Here is a 25,351-nt window from a genome sequence, read left to right as displayed (position 1 = left end):
CAGCCACTCCAAGTACTGCTCTGCTCAGAGAATCAACTTCCAGGCCTCCTGAGCCATAGTCTTACTCTTAGTTCCACCTTGACGGTTGATGTAGGCCACTCATTGCATTGTCTGATATCATCCATTCTGGATGGCTGCATAACCATGGCAGATATGTAAGCAATGTGATGCGCACTGCTCTCGTCAATAACCAATTGATAAACCATGAAGCCTCCTGTTTCAACCACTGGCCCTGTGCCGACTGATCTTGACACACTGCCCTCCATATGGAAAGGCTTGCATCCATGGTGACTATTACCCAATTTGGAATCTCCAATTCTGCACCAAGCTCGAAATTGGTGCGAGTAAGCCACCATGAAAGACTGCCCTTGGCTTCCCCCTCTAATGGAAGAGGAAGATGAAACTCTTCCAATGATGGATGCCAGCGGGAGAGCAGCGTCCCCTGCAGAGGCCGCATATGTGCAAACACCCAAAGCATTAATTCCAATGTCGATGCCATAGAACCCAGGACCTGTAAATAGTCCCAGCCCTGGGCACCAAAAGCTTTAGCAGATGACGAATCTGACTATTTCAGAAATCTCTCTCCATGAGAAACACTCCCTCTGCCAGCATGTCGAACTGAGCTCTCAAACACTCTAGAGTTTGAGAGGGGACTAAATGGATCTTTGCTAGGTTCACCACCCTTCTTGGAGACTTCAAGCGCAATGGTACTTTTGTACTGATTGTCGACAGAGGTCCTCTGACTTCCCACGAATGAGGCAGTCGTCCAAACACGGATGCACCAACACAACCTCCTTTTACAATGCAGCTGCTATCAATACCATCATCTTGGCGAAAGTACACTGAGCTTTTGCCAGCCGAAGGGGGAAGGGCTCGAAACTGAGAATGTTCCCCTAGGACCATGAACCTCAGGAATCTCTGGTACTCTGGCCTGATGTCTATGGGGCGGATTTTCAGAGCCCTGCTCGCGTAAATCCGCCCAAAACCGGGCGGATTTACGCGAGCAGGGCCCTGCGCGCCGGGAAGCCTATTTTACATAGGCCTCCCGGCGCGCGCAGAGCCCCGGGACTCGCATAAGTCCCGGGGTTCTCCGAGGGGGGCGTGTCGGGGGCGGGCCCGGTCGTTGCGGCGTTTCGGGGGCGTGGCCACGCCCTCCGTACCCGCCCCCAGGTCGCGGCCCGGCGCGCAGGAGGCCCGCTGGCGCGCGGGGATTTACGCCTCCCTCCGGGAGGCGTAAATCCCCCGACAAAGGTAAGGGGGGGGTTTAGATAGGGCCGGGCGGGTGGGTTAGGTAGGGGAAGGTGAGGGGAGGGCAAAGGAAAGTTCCCTCCGAGGCCGCTCCGATTTCGGAGCGGCCTTGGAGGGAACGGGGGTAGGCTGCGCGGCTTGGCGCGCGCCGGCTATACAAAATCCATAGCCTTGCGCGCGCCGATCCAGGTTTCTAGCAGATACGCGCGGCTCCGCGCGTATCTACTAAAATCCAGCGTACTTTTGTTTGCGCCTGGAGCGCAAACAAAAGTAGGCTATTCGCGCGCCTTTTAAAATCCGCCCCTATATGCAGATACGCCTCTGTCAAGTCGAGAGATGCCAAGAACTGTCCCCTTGCATACCGCCGCTAAGAGGGACCTCAGAATTTCTATGCAGAAACAAGGAACCTTGAGAGCCACATTTACATTCTTTAAATCCTATATCGGCCAAAACGTCCCTTCCTCCCCCCCCCCCAGAATCACAAAATAGATGGAATATAGGAAAATTGGTTCTCCCCCTTTGTAAAACTTGCCTCCGGGGAATTCCGCTGAAGGCCAATTAATTCTTGAATTGGACACAGGGGGGGAAAGAAACAGGATGTTTAACTTAAATTGACCATCAGCCACACAGGGCGTGTTTAGGGTCTGAGGCAACAGACTCTGGCCATGCTGAGCGTGTTTAGGGTTTGAGCTAAACTGTGAAAAAGGAAAAAATCTGGCACAGTCCGAAGCGGTTCTCAATCCTATGCAATTTCTCCCTTTTCTAGAGGTGAAAAAGCCAATTCCCCATCGGAATCCTCCGATATCTCATAATCCATATCCCCTTGAATGTTACTAGTGACAGTCTCCCTGTGGTGTTTGCCCGCCATGACGGACAAATGGGAGCCCAAGCACGTATTACGTAGGGCTCCTACAAATGGGAGCCCAAGCAACGTATTACGTAGGGCTCCTACGTAATACGTTGCTTCACCTTCGTTGGACACCCTTGCAGAAAGGTCTGCAGGCCCTGGAAACATTCCACCCAGGAGGAGGAGGCTGGATCTATACCAGAGCCCATAGGCCCAACCTTGCTTTCTCCAACCTCTCTCTCTGGGAAGCTTCTGCCATCGGGAACAAGGGAGGAGGAGAACCGACCGCTGCATCGCCTCTAACTCCACTACCCCCTCCAGAGACTCCATAGGCCGAGGAGATGTCCCAACATGGGCAAAAACTGTAGTAGTAAAATTGTTTTGAGCATCCAAACAGCACTGATACAGATGGAGAGGGAGTGAGGACTGAATTGCTTTCAGACAGCAAGCTTCACAGATAGCAAGGCATTTGATACTGTTTGTCCCCGGCACCTAGCTCTCCTGAGCTTCGGCTCTAGGCAGCCTCCTGTGCACACACTACCACCACCCAGGTGTACACATGCATAAACACATGCTCAAGACTAGGTCACGGTTGTACATGCACAAGTACCTGCGCAAATGCATGTTCAAATCTAGGTCACAGCCTTATGCAAACAGATCCCTGTGCATGTAACTGCTGTGCGGTGAGAATGCGCAAACATACCTACACAAGCAGGAAAAGAACTGCCACTGCAGCTTACCACACGGCTAGGCAAAGCCTGCCTGCATCTTCAGTGTGGATCCATTCAATATTCAGCACTGGAAATCACCGAAGGCCTGAAGAGCTTCTCAACAGCTCAAGCCTCTTGATCAGCTGAGAATCCCTGGAGACCGGGGCTGACAGCCAACATCCCCCCCCCGCTGCCTGTTCAGCTAAACAAGCTTTGCGCATAAGCAAATTAAGACCAGCAGAAGACCTCTACCAGAACTAGAGACTCCGCCTCAGTACAAGGGCCTCTCTGCACCTCCACAGGATAAAGAGCAGCTAGCAATAGCTGAGGAGGGGATTCCCCTGCCCCTTCCACCGACACTGCTAGGGAATTGAGAATGGCCGCTATTCCCATGCCGACAGGAAAAGCCTCAGCGCTAGACTCCTGTCATCCACTAGGCTTGTTTACCTATTGGTCGAGCGCTGGGCTCCCCCGAAATGCCCACCAGGAACGCACACAGAGTAAAAACCGTCTGAATTGAGGCGCAACCGCGAGCGTGCACACGAACGACACTGCCTGCTTCGCACCATTGCCAAGCAGCCCGAGCAGCACATCCGCTATAATCGCCACCTCAGGAAACCCCCAGGCGACCAGCTCTGCAGCAGCCATCAAGGCCCCGAGTGACCGGCACAATTCCCCTGCTGTAACCAGCCCCGGAAGAGAGAGGAACAGAAATTCAATACGTCCCTCCTCAGGAGGCCTGCGGAACCAACTCTGCCTCATGGAATATGAGGGATCTGGAGCACCACATATACACCCCCCACAGAATATGAGCAAGGTGCCATCAAGGGTCACCAAACCCCCGCTCGTCCGCCTCAAACCAGGGGGGATGGCCCCACCAGGACCTAACACCACCCTGCAAGGAACCGGAGAGCTCTCTTCTTTTTCTTCCGCCTGCTCAGCCTCCCCAGAGGGAAGGTCTTGGGCCGTCAACATTTGCTGAACCCATCGAAGCAAAGCCCGCTGCATCAGGCTACTGCATACAGCGGCCCATATCCCTAAGGCGGATACTTCAAATATACGCTTAAGCAACACTTCCAACTTTCTATCCTGTAGGTCTTTAAGCGCCGGAGTGGGCTTGGCTATGGCCGTGACTGCGGAGTCCACTTTTGGAACATTAAGGAGGTCAAGCGACTCAACAGGGAGTGGGAATAATTTTTCCATGGCTCTGGTAACCCTCAAAGAGGCCTCCGGGGTCTCCCACTCCCGGGACACAGTCTGTGTAAGCTTCGGATGAAAGGGGAACGTCTGTGGTGGGGCGCGGAGCCCCGCTAAAGCTGCATCCCCCGTAGATAATTCTGACGATTCCTGAGACAGGGGGGAGTTCCAGCTCCTGCAAAATCAAATGGTCCAGTTCTTCCCTATGGAACAGACGTAGGACCTGTGGGTCGCCACCCTCCACCTGGGTGATGTCTCCCTTATCGTCCATAGCAAGGTTGAAAGGATCCAGACAACCCGGGTCCACCAGATCAGGCAACCTACCCGCCGAGTCCCTCGGGATCTTTGCTGGGATGGGAGACTGGGCATCCCACTCAGTCTCCGCCTCCAGATAAGCTTTATGCAGCAACAATATAAATTTTGAAGAAAAAGGTTGCCGTCGCTTTAAGGACCCCCCGAGGAGGAGCTGGTTCGGCCGGTAAACCGCGCGGTCTGTGCGGCAGGGACAGCGGAAGAGGGAGATCCTCTCCCTCCTCCGAGCCATCATCGTCCCGTCTGAGGCAGACAAAATGGCCGCCTCTCCCGCGCTAATCGGGAGCGAGCTAGGCCTCTGCCCCTCTACCCTCGTGTGCTCCTCACGATTGTCTGCGTTGCAAAATGGCTGCCCCCCCCCCCCCCGTCCTGAATCGCCGCGCTGCGAAGGCCCCTTGCCCCCGGGGAGACACCGAGAGCAGAGGCCTTCGCGGGAGAGCCGGAGCCCCGGCTCTCCACAGGAGCTGCACGCTGTCCCCCTTGGCATGGTTTGCAACCGGGTGGAAGGTCCACCCCCCTCCGGAGGCCCGGGAGACTGCTGGCAGGCACGGCTGAGGAAGGAAATCGCAAGCGAAGAAAAAAGTAAAATTCTGTGAGATATGTTTTTTGTTTTTTTTTAAAGAAACTCAGCCCACGGAGAACGGCGTTGGGGGGGGGGGGGGGAAATCAGAGGAATGAAAGCGTCTCTGATGGAGTGGGAGAGTGACCGGCCCACCGGTAAATCCTCCCCCTCTTCTCACCGGGCCAGACTTAAAAACACGCCGGGAAGTAGAGACAGGACAATGCCCTGCCTTGCCTGCCTGTGGCTGGCTGCTTCAGCAAAATAGACGAGAGAAAGAAGTCAGAAAATTGCTTTTTCCCTGTTTTGTTTTTTTTAAATGATCCAGTCAAAGGCTCTGAAGCTGTATTATTGCTTATATATAATTTTTTTAATTTTATTTTTATTTTTTAGGTGTTCAAACCTGATGGGGCAGAGCCCCAGGGAAAACCGAGACCAGGACCGCAGGGTATGTCTCTCATCTGCTGGAGTCAGAGAAATACTGAGGGATCACAGGTGGCACTCCGGGTTTTCAGGGGGGTGCTTTTCAGTTTTCTCTCTGACTCCATCTGCTGGAAGGGAGGCATAACCCAGCAGTCTGGACTGATCCTGGTACGTACAGGGAACGTCACATTGTCAGAGAAGATTCTCACCACCGACTCTTGATCCAAGGTAGGAATGCCTCCAGCACCCTGCGATCTACCCTGGTCTCTAGGCGATTGATAGACCAGCATGTGCCCCTGGCAGACCACCCCCCCCCAAACCGTGAGGCTGGCGTCTGTGGTCACCACAACCCAGTCCGGGAACGGGAAGGGAAATTTCTGGTCACTTTTTTTATCCTCAGGCAACCTATTCCCTTTCTACTCCCCCAAACTTTTCATTAACTGGTCCAGATCCTCCCCAAATAGTAGTTTCCTTCTAAAAAGGGAGATTATATAGCTGGGACTTGGACCACACGTTCGCCGACCAGTTCTGCAGCCACACAAGCCTGCAGGCCACCACTGGCAAGACCATGCTTCTGGCTGACGTCCGGACCCAATCACATAGCGCGTCCACCACGTAAGCCGCCCCAACTTCCAAGCGCGCCGATTGCATGGAGGAGTTAGTTGTTGCAGAACTCTGTTCCTGAGCCCTTCTGCACCCAGTATAAACAGGCCCCCTGCCTCAGATCACCATCCAGAGACCGAAGGCAAAAGCCTCAAGCATCTGTTTTAATTGCATCTCCAGTTTATGATCTTTCTGGGCAGCTGACCCCGCCCCTGGAATTGTGGTTTACCTGGTCACGGCAGAAACTGCCACATCCACCTTCGAAAGTCTCAACAGGTCCAAGGTTTCTTCCATCAAAGGGCTTAGCTTCTCCATCACCCTTGCCAACCTTAAGGCCTGCCTCTGGGAAATCCCATTCCCGATTCACCAATTTTTGTATCTATTTAGGAAATGGAAAAGCCCGAGGAGGACCCAGCAGTCCATCCAGGACCGGATTCACCCCCTCATTATCCGATTCCTCCTGAGCAATCTTGACCCCTAACTCCTCCAAAACCTGTGGAATAAGGGACCGCAACTCTTCCTTCCTAAACAAATGGATGACCCTCGGGTCATCTCCCTCTGCCACTGGCATCTCATCCGAATCAGGGTCTTCCTTGTTCGTATCCGGATCAGCATCCAGGTACACATCGGGATTTGCACCAATGGGATCGCCCCCTCTAGAACCATTTGCCGGATCTTCCTGCAGATCATCCAAGTAGTCCCAATCCCTCAGATCGCCCCTCAGTTCCCGCAGCACGTCCAAGACCCAGGAGCCTGAGCAAGCCCCCAGCCCCTTCTGACGAGACCACCCTTTGATCTCTTGGGAGGACATCATGGCTGCCGCTCCCTGGGCAGCTTCCCCCCTGCTTCCTTTCTTGCCAGAAAGGCCTTATGCATAGAGCACTCCTCAGGATCTTCGGAAACATCGTCATGTACACTCCCACCAGACTCTCCTCCCCTGATATGGTCCACCGCTATACACAGCCCCAGGGGAGAAAGAAGGTGGAGAATCCCTGGGCTATCTGGAAGCTGAACGCGAGTTTCCAATGCCAAGGCTGCACCTTCCAGATCCCCTGGGACCTCTGCCGTGGGTCCCGAAGCACTGATGGCCCTTTTGCCGCTTCAGTAGAGGCTCCCTCTCTCCCCGAGGCACAGTTGGGAGCCTAGGGAAACTTCATTCAGCTGTCCAGACCACAAGCCCCGCAGGCTGCCTTGTGCTACTTCAGCACCACTGACCATGAGAAGAAAAGCAGCAGGCGCGCCATCATAGGTCACGCATGTGGTCTGCACTCCGAGCCGCGGGGTGGCAAAGGCCTGACGAGAGCATGGCAAAATACAGCTTGAGACACTTTCCTGGAAGCACCCCGGATCCTCCGGCGGTCAGAAAAAGGTACCTCTCCCTCACGCATTTTTGCGCCGACAGCTCCCGCTGACCACAAGCACCCCCGCAGACGTGCCGCCCAGACCAAAGCTCCTGTTTGGTTTTTCTCCCCCAAACCTAACTAAAACTCACTAGGCAAGAAATAAAGTACTTCCCTGAAAGCTGGATGATGGTGTGATGGAGGAGACCTCAGAGACAATGAAGGAGCCAGTCCCCTGGCTGTCAGGGCCTCTGGAAGCAGCGGGCTGAAACCAGACAGGAATAGCCAGCCCCCCGCTCGCCCGGCTCCACCTGAGGGATGGTCCACAAAGGTACCTAACACCTCACAGAGCACCGCTCTCTTTCAAATTGTTTTTTGTGGGGTTTTTTCTTTTATACAGACTGCAGGTTTGCACCTCTACCCTCTGCTGGAGACAGAGAAATACTGAGGGACTGCAGGAGGCAATCTCAGTAGCAGTGCCTCAAAGTTTTTGTTCTCTGCCTCCATCTGCTTGCAGGGATGCAAAACCCTCCAGTCTGGACTGATCTGGGGGTATGAACAGGAACCTTCTGTTTTAGAAGCGAGCCCAAGTCCAACTAACTGGCCTGCAGTTCCCAGCCTCCTCCTCACTTCCACTTTAATGAACAGGAACCCATCTCCAGTCCTCCGAATATTCCCAACTCTACAGAAGCATGGAAGAAGTATAAGATGAAATGCGGGAAACAGGAGAGGTCATAGGAAGAGATGAGGAGAGAGGCATAAGGTGGGGAGGATAGAGGGCAGGGTACAGGAAGAGATGAGGAGAGAGGCATAAGGTGGGGAGGATAGAGGGCAGGGTACAAGAAGAGGTCACAGGAAGAGATGAGGAGAGAGGCATAAGGTGGGGAGGATAGAGGGCAGGGTACAAGAAGAGATGAGGAGAGAGGCATAAGGTGGGGAGGATAGAGGGCAGGGTACAGGAGAGGTCGCAGGAAGAGATGAGGAGAGAGGCATAAGGTGGGGAGGATAGAGGGCAGGGTACAGGAGAGGTCGCAGGAAGAGATGAGGAGAGAGGCATAAGGTGGGGAGGATAGAGGGCAGGGTACAGGAGAGGTCACAGGAAGAGATGAGGAGAGAGACATAAGGTGGGGAGGATAGAGGGCAGGGTACAGGAGAGGTCATAGGAAGAGATGAGGAGAGAGACATAAGGTGGGGAGGATAGAGGGCAGGGGACAGGAGAGGTCGCAGGAAGAGATGTGGAGAGAGGCATAAGGTGGGGAGGATAGAGGGCAGGGTACAGGAAGAGATGAGGAGAGAGGCATAAGGTGGGGAGGATAGAGGGCAGGGTACAGGAAGAGATGAGGAGAGAGGCATAAGGTGGGGAGGATAGAGAGCAGGGTACAGGAGAGGTCACAGGAAGAGATGTGGAGAGAGGCATAAGGTGGGGAGGAGAGAGGGCAGGGTACAGGAGAGGTCACAGGAAGAGATGAGAAGAGAGGCATAAGGTGGGGAGGATAGAGGGCAGGGTACAGGAGAGGTCACAGGAAGAGATGTGGAGAGAGGCATAAGGTGGGGAGGATAGAGGGCAGGGTACAGGAGAGGTCACAGGAAGAGATGAGAAGAGAGGCATAAGGTGGGGAGGATAGAGGGCAGGGTACAGGAGAGTCACAGGAAGAGATGAGGAGAGAGACATAAGGTGGGGAGGATAGAGGGCAGGGTACAGGAGAGGTCACAGGAAGAGATGAGGAGAGGCATAAGGTGGGGAGGATAGAGGGCAGGGTACAGGAGAGGTCACAGGAAGAGATGAGGAGAGGCATAAGGTGGGGAGGATAGAGGGCAGGGTACAGGAGAGGTCACAGGAAGAGATGAGGAGAGAGGCATAAGGTGGGGAGGATAGAGGGCAGGGTACAGGAAGAGATGAGGAGAGAGGCATAAGGTGGGGAGGATAGAAGGCAGGGTACAGGAGAGGTCACAGGAAGAGATGAGGAGAGAGACATAAGGTGGGGAGGATAGAGGGCAGGGTACAGGAGAGGTCGCAGGAAGAGATGAGGAGAGAGGCATAAGGTGGGGAGGATAGAGGGCAGGGTACAGGAGAGGTCGCAGGAAGAGATGAGGAGAGAGGCATAAGGTGGGGAGGATAGAGGGCAGGGTACAGGAGAGGTCACAGGACGAGATGAGGAGAGAGGCATAAGGTGGGGAGGATAGAGGGCAGGGTACAGGAGAGGTCACAGGAAGAGATGAGGAGAGAGGCATAAGGTGGTGAGGATAGAGGGCAGGGGACAGGAGAGGTCGCAGGACGAGATGAGGAGAGAGGCATAAGGTGGGGAGGATAGAGGGCAGGGTACAGGAGAGGTCGCAGGAAGAGATGAGGAGAGAGGCATAAGGTGGGGAGGATAGAGGGCAGGGTACAGGAGAGGTCACAGAAAGAGATGAGGAGAGAGGGCAGGGTACAGGAGAGGTCACAGGAAGAGATGAGGAGAGAGGCATAAGGTGGGGAGGATAGAGGGCAGGGTACAGGAGAGGTCACAGGAAGAGATGAGGAGAGAGGCATAAGGTGGGGAGGATAGAGGGCAGGGTACAGGAGAGGTCACAGGAAGAGATGAGGAGAGAGGCATAAGGTGGGGAGGATAGAGGGCAGGGTACAGGAGAGGTCACAGAAAGAGATGAGGAGAGAGGCATAAGGTGGGGAGGATAGAGGGCAGGGTACAGGAGAGGTCACAGGAAGAGATGAGGAGAGAGACATAAGGTGGGGAGGATAGAGGGCAGGGTACAGGAGAGGTCACAGGAAGAGATGAGGAGAGAGACATAAGGTGGGGAGGAGAGAGGGCAGGGTACAGGAGAGGTCATAGGAAGAGATGAGGAGAGAGGCATAAGGTGGGGAGGATAGAGGGCAGGGTACAGGAGAGGTCACAGGAAGAGATGAGGAGAGAGGCATAAGGTGGGGAGGGTAGAGGGCAGGGTACAGGAGAGGTCACAGAAAGAGATGAGGAGAGAGGCATAAGGTGGGAAGGGCGGAGGAATAAGGTGAGGGTGGAGTGCTGGGGTCAGGAGGAGATGTAGGGAGAGGTGAGAGCAGGGCAGGAGGGCCTGCAGGAAGAGAAGTGGGTAGAGTGCTGCAAACAGGCAAAGGATGTAAGAGGAGGAATTACGCAGGGGGTGATGGGTAGTGCAGGGCACAGAAGGATTAGAGGAGTCCCCATGAAGTCCATTACTCTGTCAGAAGATTCAATGTGATCCTGTCCGAGGTCCATCGCAAATCTCTTTCCTCACCTTCCCGTGCTGTAAAATTACCTGCATCTTATAGGCCTCAAGAGCCTTGCCGTAGCAGCTCACTTTACACAAGAGGTCTCCCAGCTGCTCAGACAGGGTCACAGTTTTCTGCAGGTCTCCATCTGCTAACTCCACCAAGGCCTCTTCCAAACTGCACCCTTTAATAGCTGCCAGAGAGAGACACACAGCGTCAGAGTCACAAGCAGCTTAAAATCAGCAAGGAATCCCGCCCTGCCGGTCCCCTCCTCAGCTCTTAGTCCTGGGATATTCAGCCAGGAAACCACATGCAGCAGCCATTCAGAGGCAGGGCTTCAGGAATGCTCTCCAACACAGATTTAAGGAAGGGAGGACCTCTTCATCCAGTGCTATTCACTCTAACTCTCCCATCTGACTTCTTAGACTTCTAGCATTTGTATACCGACATTTCAAAGTATGTTTTTTATTTTTATTAACAACCTTTTCATCAGTTGACGGGGTAATCTGGAATCCTTCTGCTCTGTCTGCTCTTTGCTTAAAGGCATCTTCTCCACTTTGGGATTAACCTAGTCCCACTAAGGGCCAAGTCTAAAATAGTTTCCCCTCTTGTTGGTTCCCGTACCAGCTGCTCCATGAAGCAGTCATTTATTTCAGCTAGTTCCTAACATACCTAAAACCCTCTTCCCTGCACCATCATCTCATCCACAAACCCCCCCAGATAGAAAATGCAGAAGTTAAAAATAAATAAATAAGATGGGTGAGTTAGAGCGAATAGCACCGGATAAAGAGGAAGATATAATTAGTGTCTCGGAGACCCGGTGGAAGGAGGCTAACCAGAGGGACACTGTGATACCAGGGCACAAATTATATCAAAATGAAAAGACGGAGCACACTGTAAATTGCAAAAGAGAGCATCAAGTCAAACAGGATAAAAGTTCTTCAGGAAACAAAATGCAATGCTGAATCTTTATGGATAGAAATTCCAAGTGAAAAGGGGAATAAAATAGTAGTGGGGGTATATTACCATCCACATGGCCAGAATGAACAGACAGAATGAAATGTTAAAAGAAATTAGGGGAGCTAACAAAATCAGCAGTACAGTAATAATGGGAGATTTTAATTACCCCAGTATTGACTGGGTGAATGTCTCATTCAGGACATGTTAGAGAGATAAAGTTCCTAGATGAAATAAATGACTGCTTCATGGAGCAGCTGGTACAGGAACCCAACAAGAGGGGAAACTATTTTAGACCTGGTCCTTAGTGGGACCCATGATTTGATGCGAGAGAACTGTGGTGGAGCCATTGGCAAAAGTGCTCACAACATGATCAAATTTCACTTAATAACTGGAGGACAGGCACAAAAAATCTACTTCAACGGTATTTAACTTTCATAAAGGTGACTATGTTAAAATGAGGAAAATGGTTAGGAAAAAAACTGAAAGGAGCCAACTGCAAAGTTTAAGAGTTTACATCAGGCATGGATGTCGTTTAAAAATACCATCTTGGAAGCCCAGACCAGATGTATTCCACACATTAGAAGAGGTGAAAGGAAGGCTAAACAAGGCTATAATGGCTAAAAGAACATCTTTCAAGAAATGGAAAGAGAATGCAAATGAATAAAACAAGAAACAGCATAAGCACTGGCAAGTTAGCAGCAATGTATTGATAAAGAAGGCAAAGAAAGAATTTGAAAAGAAGCTTGCCGTGGAAGCAAAAACTCATAACTTTTTCAGTATATTCAAAGTAGAAAGCCTACAAGGAAGTCAAGGGATCAAAGGGATAAAAGGGGCACTTAGGGATGACAAAGCCATAGCAGAGAAACTAAATTAATTCTTTGCTTCAGCATTCACTAAGGAAGAGGTAAGCGAGAGAGACCCATGCCAGAAAGGATATTCAAAGGTGATGATTCAGCAGAACTGAATCAAATCTCAGTGCAACCGGAGGATGTAATAAGGCAAACTGACAAACTAAAGAGTACCAAATCACCTGGACCAGATGGCATATATCCCCAGAGTGCTGACTCCACCTGCTGGAAGGGAGACACAACCCAGCAGTCTGGACTGATCCTGGTACGTACAGGGAACACCAATTTTTAAAAAGAGATGTGGTACGGTGTGTCTGAGCGTGGTGTGAGTGTAGAGGATTGTGTGGCATGTATGGGGTGGGAGTCAAGTGCAAGTGATGGGCTGGGGTGAATGTGTGGGAGGGACACGTGGAGTGGTGCTGTGTGCAAGCGTGAGGTGCCTGTAAGTCAGGAGAGGGTTTGTTTTTCGTTTGTGTGTGGCTGACAGGGGACAGAGTGTATAGGAAGTCAGGGGGGGTGTGTGTGGGAATGTGGAGGGTAATGTGTATGGAGGGTGTGAAGTAAAGGGGTGTATTTGGAATTGTGGGGGAAGGGGCTTTGAAACCATCTTTCAGCATCATCCATCACCAGCTGCTTTAGTTAGTTTTCCTTGTCACTATCTACCACAATGCTAGACCGATAGGAGAGGAGGCTTTTACAATATAAATTTACTTATTGCCTATCAACAATCCCAGGCGATTCACAAAAAACATTCACAATTCAAATTAATAAAAACACAAAGAAACTTAATAGATTAGTCAATACTTCATTCAGAGCAACAATCTTTGGCTTACAGATTATAGGCTTGTGCAAACAAAAAGGCTTTTAGCATCTTTCTAAATGCTGAATTTGTATGTCTGTTTTAATGAATATTTGTATATTCCTGTTCAGATCAGTCCAGACTCCTGGGTGTTGCCTCCATGCCAGCAGATGGAGATAGAGAAAAAAAAAAGTTTCACTGACTGTGCCACCTGCAATCTCTCAGCATTTCTGTCTCCAGATCGTAAAAGTGTAAAACCTGCAGTCTGGAGAATTAAAACAAAATAAAGGAACTGACATCAGGACTTTACTTTGTGAGATGCCTGGTAGCGCCATCCTCTCCTGTTGAGTCAGGTGAGTAGAGGGTTGGTCACCCTTGAGAATCTCGTTTGTGGATTTCATGGTGGAGCTCAGAAAGCTGGTGGTCCAGGTACCTCGTTACTCCATGGAGCCCTTCCTACCCAGCAGCAGCTTCAGAGAATCAGCTCAGGAAAGTATCTCACTTTATCTTTGTCTTTGGAATTAAAGTTTATTTAAAAAAAAAAAAAAAAAAAAAAAAAAAAAGGACAGGAACCAACATTGACCAGAGCGGGGAAGACAGGGAAACTGCTGCCTGAGATTTGAGCTAAGCTTTGATGACTCCACAGCCGGGTAAGTCCAGAGTCGGCGCAACAGCAGGAGAAGCAGATTGTGCCATGCCACGAGTTACTGCCGCGTGCACTGACACAAAAGCGGCAGGAGCTACTACTCCTGCGGAGAGACACGGCGGCAGCTAACTTCGGTGGGGCTCTGTGGCCGTTGTATCTCCAGAGGTGAGGGCAGTTCTGGGGAGGCTGAGAGAGCAGCAATGGGCTAGAGAGTAACCCGGTTATCAGGGGCAAGCCACACGGACCGCGTGGAAAGTAGAGAAACGGTGGCCATTTTGTCAATAAGCGCTAGCGTCATGAGGGGGGGCAATCTCCACCTCCGTTGTCCTCTGCTGTGCTGAGACCAGAAATCGATCAGGGGGACTCAGATGGCCCTAAAGACTCCCTGGAGGATGGGTTAGATGACCCAGAAGGTTTTACAAAAGATTTTGTGCTTCTCCTGCCTAAGGCCTTCCTAGCTAGTAAGACTGCAGGGAGGAAGCGCTCCGACCATCAGAGTGGTCTGGGACAGGTGAAGGTTAGGAGGTTGGACCCCAAAATGTGGTCTGAGTGTATCCTTCGCATGCTGGGGAGTATCCTTCGCATGCTGGGGCTGAGAAGCCAGTGTACCGATTTGGCGGCGGAATCGGAGGATTCTGATGGAGCCGACGGTTCAGGAGGATATTCTTCAGACAGCAAGTTGGCAAGAGATCCCTCAGACGTGAAAGAAGTGCCTGTGGCTGAGGAAGATGACCCTAAAGTAGTCCAGCTCTTCCAGAAGTCTCTGATCTTGCATGTACTAAAGGAACTAGGGATTAAAGCTCCTCAAGAGAAGTCTGACCATGAAGGGGTAGATCCAGTCATGGACAATTACAGGGACCAGCAAAAGCTTTTCCTTTTCATCCATCAGTAAAGAAGCTACTGGACAGGGAGTGGGACACTCTGGCTACTGGTCTAAAGGTAGGGAGAGCTATAGCAAAGTTGTATCCTCTGCTAGAGGAAGACCTGGAGATTTTGGTGGCTCTGAAGGTGGATGCTTTGGTTTCGGTGGTAACCAAAAAAGTCATCATTTTGGTGGCAAGATCAGCAGCGCTGAAGGACATGCATGACCGGAAAGTTGGAGATAAAACTCAAGAGGATTTTTGAAGTCTCGGCATTAAGTATTCAGGCAGAAGTGGTCAGAAGATTTATGCAAACAGCATATTTGTGCTGAGTACAAGTGGGTGTCAAAGCTTCCTCAGCCTCCGCCAAGCAGGCAGAACATTTGGAGGCGGTGGTAACTTATGTGGCAGATGCTTTGTATGACTTGATTCATACATCCATCAGAATTATGGTTTCGGCGGTGACAGCCAGAGAGCTGCTATGGTTAAGGAATTTGTTGGCAGATGTGTGGTCCAAGTTTCAAATGGGCTCTCTCCCTTTCAAGAACAAGCTCTTATTTAGAGAGGACCTGGAGCAGTTGGTAAAGCACCTGGGGGAATCAAGAGGGCATAAGCTGCCCAAGGATAAACATAAAGGAAACAAAAGGAGTTCTCCCTTTCGTCCATGGTTCAGAGACAACAAAGTATAGGTTGAATGGAGGGCTGCCCTCCTCACAGAGGCAGAGCTCAAGCTCAACACATTCATTTCGGGGTGCGCACAAACCAATCCGAGAAGGAACCGGGGCAAGTAAGACTGCGCAATGAAATGAGGTTGGTCCACTCTTCCTTGGAGATAGTCAGGGGGTGGTTGGCCCTGATTTACGAAGAGTGGAACAAGGTCACAACAGACCAGTGGATCTTAGAATTGATAAAAGACGGCTGCAACTTAGCTTTTGCTCGTCCCAATCGAGAGGCTTATGTGATATCTCCTTGCATGTCCCATGCCAAGCGGGAAGCAGTCCGCTCCACGTTACAGCATCGGACATCTGGATGCGATTGTGCCAGTTCCCTTAAGAGAACAGGGAAAAGGAAGGTAATGCCATTTATTTTGAGGTACCAAAAAAGGAAAGAACCTTCAGACTGATTCTGGATTTGAAAAAGGTGAATGTGGCTCTCAGTGTGCTCCGTTCCAAATAGAAACACTTCAATCTGTGGCAAGGTGCGGGGTGTGCAAAGGAGAATTCCTGGCGTCATCAGATTTGACAGAGGCCTATTTACATATTCCCATTTGGGAAGAGCATCAGAAGTTCCTAAGATTTATAATACTGGGGAATCATTTTCAGTTTTGTGTGCTTCCAATCGGATTAGCAACTGCACCAAGTACCTTTAACAAGGTGTTGGTGATGGTAGCAGTGCCTCTGCAGAAGGAAGGAGTCTTAGTGCATCCGTATCTCGATGACTGGCTCATTCGAATGAAGTCGGAATTTGTGTCATGAGTTGGTGTGGAGTGTCATGGCCAAGTTTAGATCTCTGGGCTGCGAGGTGAACCTGGCAAAGAGCAACCTTGTCCTATCCCAGTTGCTAAAGTATCTGGGGGCCCAATTCGACACCCAATTGGGCAAGGTATTTCTTACAGCAGATAGGGTGACAAAAGGTACAGGCACAGTTTTGCCACTTGTTGCAGTCGGTGCCTAGGGTGTGGGATTATTTGCAGGTCCTGGGTACTATGGCTTCTACGCTCGATCTGGTTCCCTGGGTGTTTGTGCAAATGCGTCCTCTTCAGAGAGTGCTTCTGTCTCACTATTTATTTATTTACAGTTCTTACATACCGCACAATGGGTAGGGAACTATCCGTCTATAGAAACATAGAAACATAGAAATGACGGCAGAAGAAGACCGAATGGCCCATCCAGTCTGCCCAGCAAGCCTCACACATTTTTTCTCTCATTCTTATCTGTTACTCTTAGCTCCTTGTTCTATTCCCCTTCCACCCCCACCATTAATGTAGAGAGCAGTGATGGAGCTGCATGCAAGTGAAATATCTAGCTTGATTAGTTAGGGGTAGTAGGGGCAGTAACCGCCGCGATAAGCAAGCTACACCCATGCTTATTTGTTTTACCTAGACTATGTTGTACAGCTCTTGTTGGTTTTTTTTTTCTTCTCCCCTGCTGTAGAAGCAGAGAGCCATGCTGGATATGCATTGAAAGTGAAGTATCAGGCACATTTGGTTTGGGGTAGTAACCGCCGTAACAAGCCAGCTACTCCTCGCTTTGTGATTGCGAATCCTTTTTTTCTTCACCCCTGTCGTTGAAGCTATGCAGGATATGCGTGAAGCATCAGTTTTTTGTTTTTTGTTTTTTTTTTCCCCCTGCCGTTGTTTGTTGTTTGTTAATTTTTTTTTTCCCCTGCCGTTGAAGCAGAGAGCTATGCTGGAAATGCGTGATGTATCAGTCTTTCTCCCATGCCGATGCAGCAGAGAACCATGCTGGATATGCATGGAAAGTGAAGTATCAGGCACATTTGGTTTGGGGTAGTAACCGCCGTAACAAGCCAGCTACTCCCCGCGTTTTGAGTGCGAACCCTTTTTCTTCTCCCTTGCCGTTGTAGCAGAGAGCTCTGCTGGATGTTTTATTTATTTATTTATTTAAGGTTTTTTTATACCGGCATTCAAGAACTCGTTCTCATCATGTCGGTTTACAGAAAACAGGGGTGCAAAAATATAACCAAAAACATAGATAAACATGGAGAAGAGAAGCAGTTACAATTAACAAGGGTTCATGAACTGGGACTATAAGAAATAAAAGAGATAGATGAGGATAATTATATACAAGTGTACAATGTAAATAAGGAGTCCTCTATAAATACAAGAGTATATACAATTATATACAAGTGTATATACAAGTATATACACTTGTATATAATATACTTGTATACTTGTATATATATACTTGTATATAATTGTATATACAAGTATATACAATTATATACAAGTGTACAATGTAAATAAGGAGTCCTCTATAAATACAAGAGAACAAAATAAATATGGAGTATCAGTAAAATAAATATGGAGTATGATGTGTGATAAAATAAATATGTAAAATAAATATGGAGTATGTAAAATATGTAAAATATGTAAAGTATGGAGTAAATATGTAAAATAAATATGGAGTATGATGTGTGAAGTATCAGTTATTCTTCTCCCCTGTCATTGAAGCAGAGAGCTATGCTGTATATGCATTGAAAGTGAAGTATCAGGCATATTTGGTTTGGGGTAGTAACCGCCGTAACAAGCCAGTTCAGGTGGACTCTCTAGAACCTGATGTCGGAAGAGTTTCAGCTTCCACTATCACTCCAGGAAGAGTCCAGGTCCAGTCTCTCCTGTTGGCTCTCTCAAGCCAATCTGGAGCAAGGGGTAGACCTGGAGACCCAGACTGGACCACCAATGCCAGCCTCAAAGGTTGTGACCACCAATGCCAGCCTCAAAGGCTGTGACCACCAATGCCAGCCTCAAAGGTTCAGGAGCCTTTTGTCAGAGGCAAATGGCCTAAGATCAGTGGTTGTCAGCAGAGATGTCATGGTCTATCAATCAGTTGGAGAGAGGGGGGCTTGACTGGCGTTGCATGCACTTTGTCCACAGTTGCAGGGTCGAGCGGTGCGAGTTCTATCAGACAATGCCATGACAGTAGTTTACTTCAACCATCAAGGGAGAACCAAGAGGCGGATGATAGCTCAGAAGCTTCTTTGTTGGGCGGAAAACATCTGGAGGCTCTGGCAGCGTCATGTCACCAGGATAGATGATGTTCAGGTGGACTCTCTCAGCTGACAAGAGGTTGGATCCCGGTGAATAGGAAATATCAGAGGAAGTGATGTCTCATTCATGCCAGATGGCATCAAAACAGAACGCCAAAGGTGCATCATCATTTTAATTGCAGGCAAGAAAGCGCATCGGGGGGGGGGGGGGTGGGGAGTCAATGCCTTGGTTCTTCCATGGCTGCCAGGGATGCTGTTATACGTTTTCCCCTTTGGCCCATGATGGGCCGGATAGAGATGTACCCGGACAGGGTTATCTTGGTGGCTCTAGAATGGCCTCGAAGGCCATGGTTTGCAGATTTTATAAATCTAGCAGTGGACAGACCTCTACAGTTTAGACAGCTTCTGCGTCAGGGTCCTACATTCTTGGATCAAGCAGATCACTTTTCTCTCATGGCTTGGTTTTCGAAAGGAATCGCTTGAGACTAAAGGATATTCCTAGGTGGTCATTACAACCTTGTTGCAGGCTAGATGGCCTTCCACTTCTTTGGCTTATGTCAGCGCGTGGAAAGTATTCAACAAAATGGTGCCTCAAAGAGAGGGTTGAGCCTACTCAGGCGTCCAATTCTCAAGTGTTTGCTTTCCTGCAGAAAGGTCAATGGAAGAGGCTTGTTTTTAATTCCCTTAAAGTACAGGTGGTTTTGAGGTAAGATTAAAGGGATACCCTTAGATTCTCATCTGGATACAATACTTTTTCTATAAGGGCTGAAACATTTACACCCTCCGGTGCGAAAGTTGTATCCTTCATGGAATTTTAATTTGGTGTTCCAGGAGCTCTATGTGGCTCCATTTGAACTCTTGAAAAGGATGTATTTAAAGGATTTCACCCTGAAAGTAGGTTTTTTTGTTCGGCTACACGGATATCGGCGTTTCAGGCCTTATCTTGCAGGGAATCTTTTCTTCGGATTTCAGAGGATGGGGTGTCCTTACGTAAGGTACCATCCTTCTTGCCAAAGATTGTTTCTGCTTTCCATCTTAGTCAGACGCTAGAGCTTCCCACTCTTGCAAATTTGGATTCAACATAACATGTGAGGGAGCTTCATCTCCTGGAAGTACATCAGGCCTTGTTGCAATATCTCAAGGTCACCAATGGGTTTTGAAAATTGGATCACTATTTCATTCTATGGAGTGGAACGGAGAAAGGGTGTAAGGCTTCCAAAGATACCATCGCGAGGTGACTGAAAAAGGCAACCGGGTGGGCATATATTTGCAAAGGCCAACCAATTCCAGAGGACTTGTGTGCCCATTCTACTAGGGCACAAGCAACATCATGGGCAGAGTGTCAGTTAGTTTCTTCGGGCGGCTACTTGGTCTATGCTGTACACTTTCACAAGACATTACCAACTGGATGTTCGGGCAGTAGATTCAGCTGGTTTTGGCGAGAGTCTAATGCGAGTGGGTCTTTTTTGGTCCTGCCCAGTTAAAGGGGGCTTGGGTACATCTCACTCATCTGGACTGATCTGGGACATGAACAGGAAAGGAAAATTGGTTCTTACCTGCTAATTTTCATTCTTGGAATACCACAGATCAGTCCAGAGCCCCACCCATTTTTTTTGTCCCCCCAGAAAGATCATTCTTCTGTGTTTTCAGGACACAAACAGGGCAGAAATGGTTGCTGGTTGGGAAGTTCTTACCCATAGTTGACTAGACAGCTCCAGGTTAGAGGCTGAACCTTTCTCCTGCTTGGTTTTTGTTTTGTTTTGGGGTTTGTTTGGGTTTTTTTTTTTTTGAGGGGGGGGGGGGGGGGAGTAAGAATGTTTTGAATTTGATCTCATCTTGGTTTGGGTACAGGTCATACTGAGGGACTGCAGGTGAAACACTGAGTTAAGTAGCAGTGTCAGTAAAGCTTTTCTTCTGTGTCCATCTGCTGGCAGGGAGGAAAAACAAACAAACAAACAAACAAAAAAAAAACAGGCTTTATCCCTCACTCCCCCACAGCTAAGGATCCTCTGTGCTTATCCCAGGCTTTACCTCTCATTCCCCCACAGCTAAGGATCCTCTGTGCTTATCCCAGGCTTTACCTCTCACTACCCCCACAACTAAGGATCCTCTGTGCTTATCCCAGGCTTTACCTCTCACTACCCCCACAACTAAGGATCCTCTGTGCTTATCCCAGGCTTTACCTTTCACTCCCCCACAGCTAAGGATCCTCTGTGCTTATCCCAGGCTTTACCCCTCACTCCCCCACAGCTAAGGATCCTCTGTGCTTATCCCAGGCTTTACCCCTCTCTCCCCCATAGCTAAGGATCCTCTGTGCCTATGTCAGGTTTTACCGCCTTCCTTCCCTCATAGCTATGGATCCATTTAAAAGGGAGATTGCATAACTATGTCTTGGATCACCCATCTGTCTACCAATTACGCAACTAAAATAGTCTTTGTGCTGCCACCGCGGAAACGATGCTCCTAGCAGACGTAATGACCATGTCATACAGTGATTCTACCACAAAGGTCACTCCAGCTTCCCAATGCACTGCCTGCTTAGAATTGATGGCAGTACCAGACTCCTCCTCCTCTGGCTTCTGCACCCAGTGCAATCATGCTCTCTGCAACAGGTTACTATAGACTGCAGCCCAAAGGCTCAAGGCCGGGACCTCGAAGATCCTGTTCAGCCAAATGTCCAACTGTCGGTCCTGGACATCCTTCAATGCAGCCAATCCAGTCATAGGGATGGTCATCTTCTTGGTCCCTGCAGACACCGCCGCATCCATCTTTGGCAGCTGCAAAAGCTCCAAGGTCTCTTCCACCAAAGTGTACAATTTAGCCATAGCCCTGGCCACCTTAAGGCCCACCTCCGGAGCATCCCACTCCCGGACAACCAACTTCTTTACCTTCTTTGATAAAGGGAAAGTCTTTGGAGGCCCATGGACCCATCCAGGACGTCAGATTCCTCTAGTGTCACTTTGATTTCCAGGTCAACAAGATCCTGAGGGATGAGGGGACGCAACTCCTCCTTCCAGAACAGGAGGACCACTTGAGGATCATCTCCTTCCACTACCAGAACCTCCTTCCAGGTCAGACAGGGGCTTGTCCACATCCGGATCATCATCTCCCAAGAGATCCACAGGATCCTTTCCCAGGGTCATCACCAGCCCACTTTTGGGATTCTCTAACGTCCGAGGTCCAAATGATGAAGAAGGCCCCCAGACTTCCTTGAGGGCTCCCCCTTGCGCACCTTAGCCTTACACGTGGCCTTTCGTACATGCAGATGCTTGACACCTGTCCCACGCCTGGCTAAATAAGCCTTATGCAGGATCAGGATAGAATCGGCTGAAAACTCTTCCTGGTAACTGGCCTCCCCAGCGATCTCGTCAGCCGGCTCCTCTCCATTTTCACAATCCTCAGGGGTGCCTTGAACCATTGGAGAGAATGGGGAGGGGAGCCCCTATCCTCTTCAGACTCCCATCGGCCTCCCACCACGTGGAGGCAATATGGTCGTCACCACCTCCTCATCTCTGGCAGCCTCCTTGACAGCACCCAAAGAACGGATAATGCACTTGGCCTGTTGCCCCCGAAGAACTCCCTTTGCCCCCAACGGCACGCAACGAACACAGCGCCTGCATTCAGGCACACGCGCTTGTCCCCGCAGGCCCTGCAAGATTTGGTGCGCTACGAGGCCAGCACCACGCTGCTCTCCCATGTGTCACTTGCACACTGCCTCAACTGAGCCCTCCCGGATTGCAGAGCGCGTTCTAGTACCTCCCGACGCGTGCTGCACTGACTACAGAGGCCTCCCGACGGGAAGAGAGAGCTGCAAGTGTCCCCTTCAGAAAGCAGGATCATAAACAGAGAGGGAAGAGAGAGCTGCAAGTGTCCCCTTCGGAAAGCAGGATAACAAGTAGAGAGGGAAGAGAGAGCTGCAAGTGTCCCCTTCGGAAAGCAGGATAACAAGTAGAGAGGGAAGAGAGAGCTGCAAGTGTCCCCTTCGGAAAGCAGGATAATAAACAGAGAGAGAAGAGAGAGCTGCAAGTGTCCCCTTCGGAAAGCAGGATCATAAACAGAGAGGGAAGAGAGAGCTGCAAGTGTCCCCTTCGGAAAGCAGGATCATAAACAGAGAAGGAAGAGAGGAGGAAGTGACGTCACGCTCCATGCACGCAGCCTAAACCTTAGGCTCCGTGCCCCGCGGTCCCTGCAAAGCCGGCAATTAGTGACGGGAGCCTCGAAAAAACAAAATAATTAGCTTACTGACAATCGGAAGTTGGGCTGCAGCATCTTATAATGACAGCCAAGAAAAAAATACCGGACCTGCGGCGCTTCTCATATCTGCAGGAGCCGGAGGAGGAAGCCACCAAAATGGCGTCTGAGGTGGAGGTAGAGGAAACTGAGGGGGCTGTGCATGCGGCGCGGGAACGGGACTGTGACTGCCCTTCCAGGGCTGAGATGCGCGGGTGGTTTGTGGAACTGCGGCAAGACTTAAAAAATTACAAAATGGAGGTGACTGAGATGATTGCAGATCTCTGAGAGGAGACTGCAGAGCAGGGGAGGCACCTGGAAGAGCTGGATGTGCGTTTGGATACGCAGGGGGAGAGCTGGCTGCAACTTAAGAAAGATCAGGAAAATCTACAGCTACAATCCCAAGCCCTGGTGGACAAACTAGAGGATATAGAAAATAGAAGTCGACGCTCGAACATCCGCATACGGGGAGTGCCAGAGACGGAGGAATATAGTGACTGCATGGCTGTTGTGGAGCGGCTCTCCAATTTCTTTTTGGATCAGGATGCCACGACCAGCGAGGAAGAAAGACCTACAGTGCAGATAGACAGAGCGCATAGATCGCTGGGGCCTAAGCTGGCTAACAGACCTCAGGATATAGTGGTCTGCTATCATCAATTTGCACAGAAGGATCGAATCTTCATGATTGCCAGGAAGCAGCGCTCGTGGCAATGGGAGGGCCACGAGATCGGGGTCTTTGCGGATTTAGCGGCACTGACACTGAAGAAGAGACAGGAGTTTCGATGCGTCACTACTAAGCTTATAGCAGCTAATGTACGGTATCGCTGGCTTTTTCCTGGGGGCATCTCCTTTCAACTACAGGGGGTGACCCATAGAGCTATTACTGTCTCTGAAGCGGCAGGGATCCTGAGAGACAACGGCATGCCAGTAGATTTGCCAACTACGGAGGTTCGTACAGCGCATCCTGTGAAGTCAGCTACCTACCTGCCTACCCGGTGGCAGAGGGTCCAGAACGGGAAGAGGAGGTTGCAGCGAAGCTCCGCGGGACGAGATCGGATAGAGCCGCCAGCATGAAGCTCCTCCGGAGTGAAGACGGATTGCAGTTGGACACTTCAAGATCGGTTTTGTTATGCACTGTCGTTGGATTTCTACAGTGAAACTTTCTTGTTATAAAGGTTCCCGGTTCCGTTCTAAAGTTCAGGTTGGAACTGCTAGCTGGCATTTAATGTGACATTTTGATATTCGACCGCAGGGGCGGAGGTGGGGGTGACTATGCTTCCTCCTGATTTAATTCTTGGGATGAGGGCTTTATCCCTGGCAACTGGAGTTGGGGGGGGGGGGGGGGAGGAGGGAGGGGAAAATGTCTTTACACACACTGCTTCTTTGTTGTGGGGGGCAGGGGGGCATGCAGGGGCCGGTCCTGGCAGTTACAGCACACCGTCGCAGGATCTACGTCTTTGGAGGCTTGATTTTTGGGGCTTTAAAATGGTATACTATCTTCATGAATGGCTCGACAGGTTGGAGAGGGCGATCAGAGTCACTTGGACTGTGCTGTCCGGGTATGGGATGGAGAGGTGGGTGTATAGATGGCGACGCTTAAGTTTCTATCCCTGAATGTAAAGGGACTTAACACACCCCGCAAGAGACAGCTACTATTTAAGGAATTAGGGCGCCTTCACACAGATGTGATATTCTTACAGGAGACACATCTGAGAAAACACCATCAGCGATTGCTAAAGTCTAACAAATATCCACATCAATATTGGGCGGCGGCTACCCCCACTCTGAAATACACAGGGGTAGGAATCCTGTTACACAAGGACGTGCCTTTTGAATTCCTCCTATCTAGGTCGGACCCAGAGGGGAGATACGTAGTGGTTAAGGTACGAGTGGGTGGGGAAATATTTTCCTTAGTTTCGATTTATGGACCCACGGTGCATAAAGATACCTTTTATACTGACCTGAATGAAACCCTATCCGCTGTTTTGGAAGGCCAGACGGTGATAGGCGGGGATTTTAATATCACGGTGAATCCTAGATTGGACACGTCTAAGGGCCAGAGTACAGATCCCAAATCGGCTAGAATAGCATTGAAAACCTTCATTCAGGAACAGGGGCTGGTGGATATATGGAGGCATAGAAATCCAACTGATAGAAACTACACCTTTTATTCGACACCTCACGAGAGCTACTCCAGATTGGATATGATTCTGAGTTCTAGAGCCACCTATAATAGGGTGGATGGGGCAGACATAGAACCTATAGTGTGGTCAGATCATGCCCCCATCTGGGTATCCATACGCCTCTGCGATGAGGATAAGGGTCATAGATTCTGGAGGTTTAACGATTCCATCCTTCATGATGAGCAGTTTGTTTCCCAAATCCAAGAGGAGATAGGGGATTACTTAACTATTAATGACAATGGGGAGGTGAATGCGATCACTGTTTGGGAATGCTTAAAGGCGGTCCTTAGGGGGCGTTTTATAGCACGGGCGGCTTTCCTCAAGAAAAAGAGGGAACAAACACGGGCTACACTCATTCTTCAACTTAAAGGGATGGAACGCCTCCATAAGGGTTTGGGTCCTCGACGGGTGTCTTATTCACAGATTGCCACCCTTAAGAGTCAAATAGCAGCTATCGACAATGCGACCCTGGCTCATCAATTGGAGTTTATGCAACAAAAATATTTTGAAGGGGGCAATAAGGCGGGGAGGCTGTTAGCTCATGCACTCAAGAAGAGACAGGCTCAATCGATCATAACTAAGGTCAAGCTGGAGAATGGTTCCATGGTAGGGGACAACAAAGCTATTAGACAAC

The 25,351-nt window shown here is 50.0% G+C and overlaps 1 protein-coding gene across 1 annotated transcript in view; it reads right to left on the bottom strand.

Annotated features, from left to right (window-relative positions):
- TONSL (tonsoku like, DNA repair protein) overlaps positions 1–25,351 on the bottom strand; it is a 228,033-nt gene that overhangs the window by 175,913 nt on the left and 26,769 nt on the right. Inside the window, exon 6 of the mRNA XM_029587216.1 lies at positions 10,510–10,655. Within this exon, the coding sequence (XP_029443076.1) occupies positions 10,510–10,655 (146 nt within the window). The remainder of the gene's footprint in view (positions 1–10,509; positions 10,656–25,351) is intronic.

The sequence above is a fragment of the Rhinatrema bivittatum genome, chromosome 2 (assembly GCF_901001135.1).
Source record: "Rhinatrema bivittatum chromosome 2, aRhiBiv1.1, whole genome shotgun sequence".
Lineage (NCBI taxonomy): Eukaryota > Metazoa > Chordata > Amphibia > Gymnophiona > Rhinatrematidae > Rhinatrema > Rhinatrema bivittatum.
This window is presented reverse-complemented; position numbering and strand designations above follow the sequence as displayed.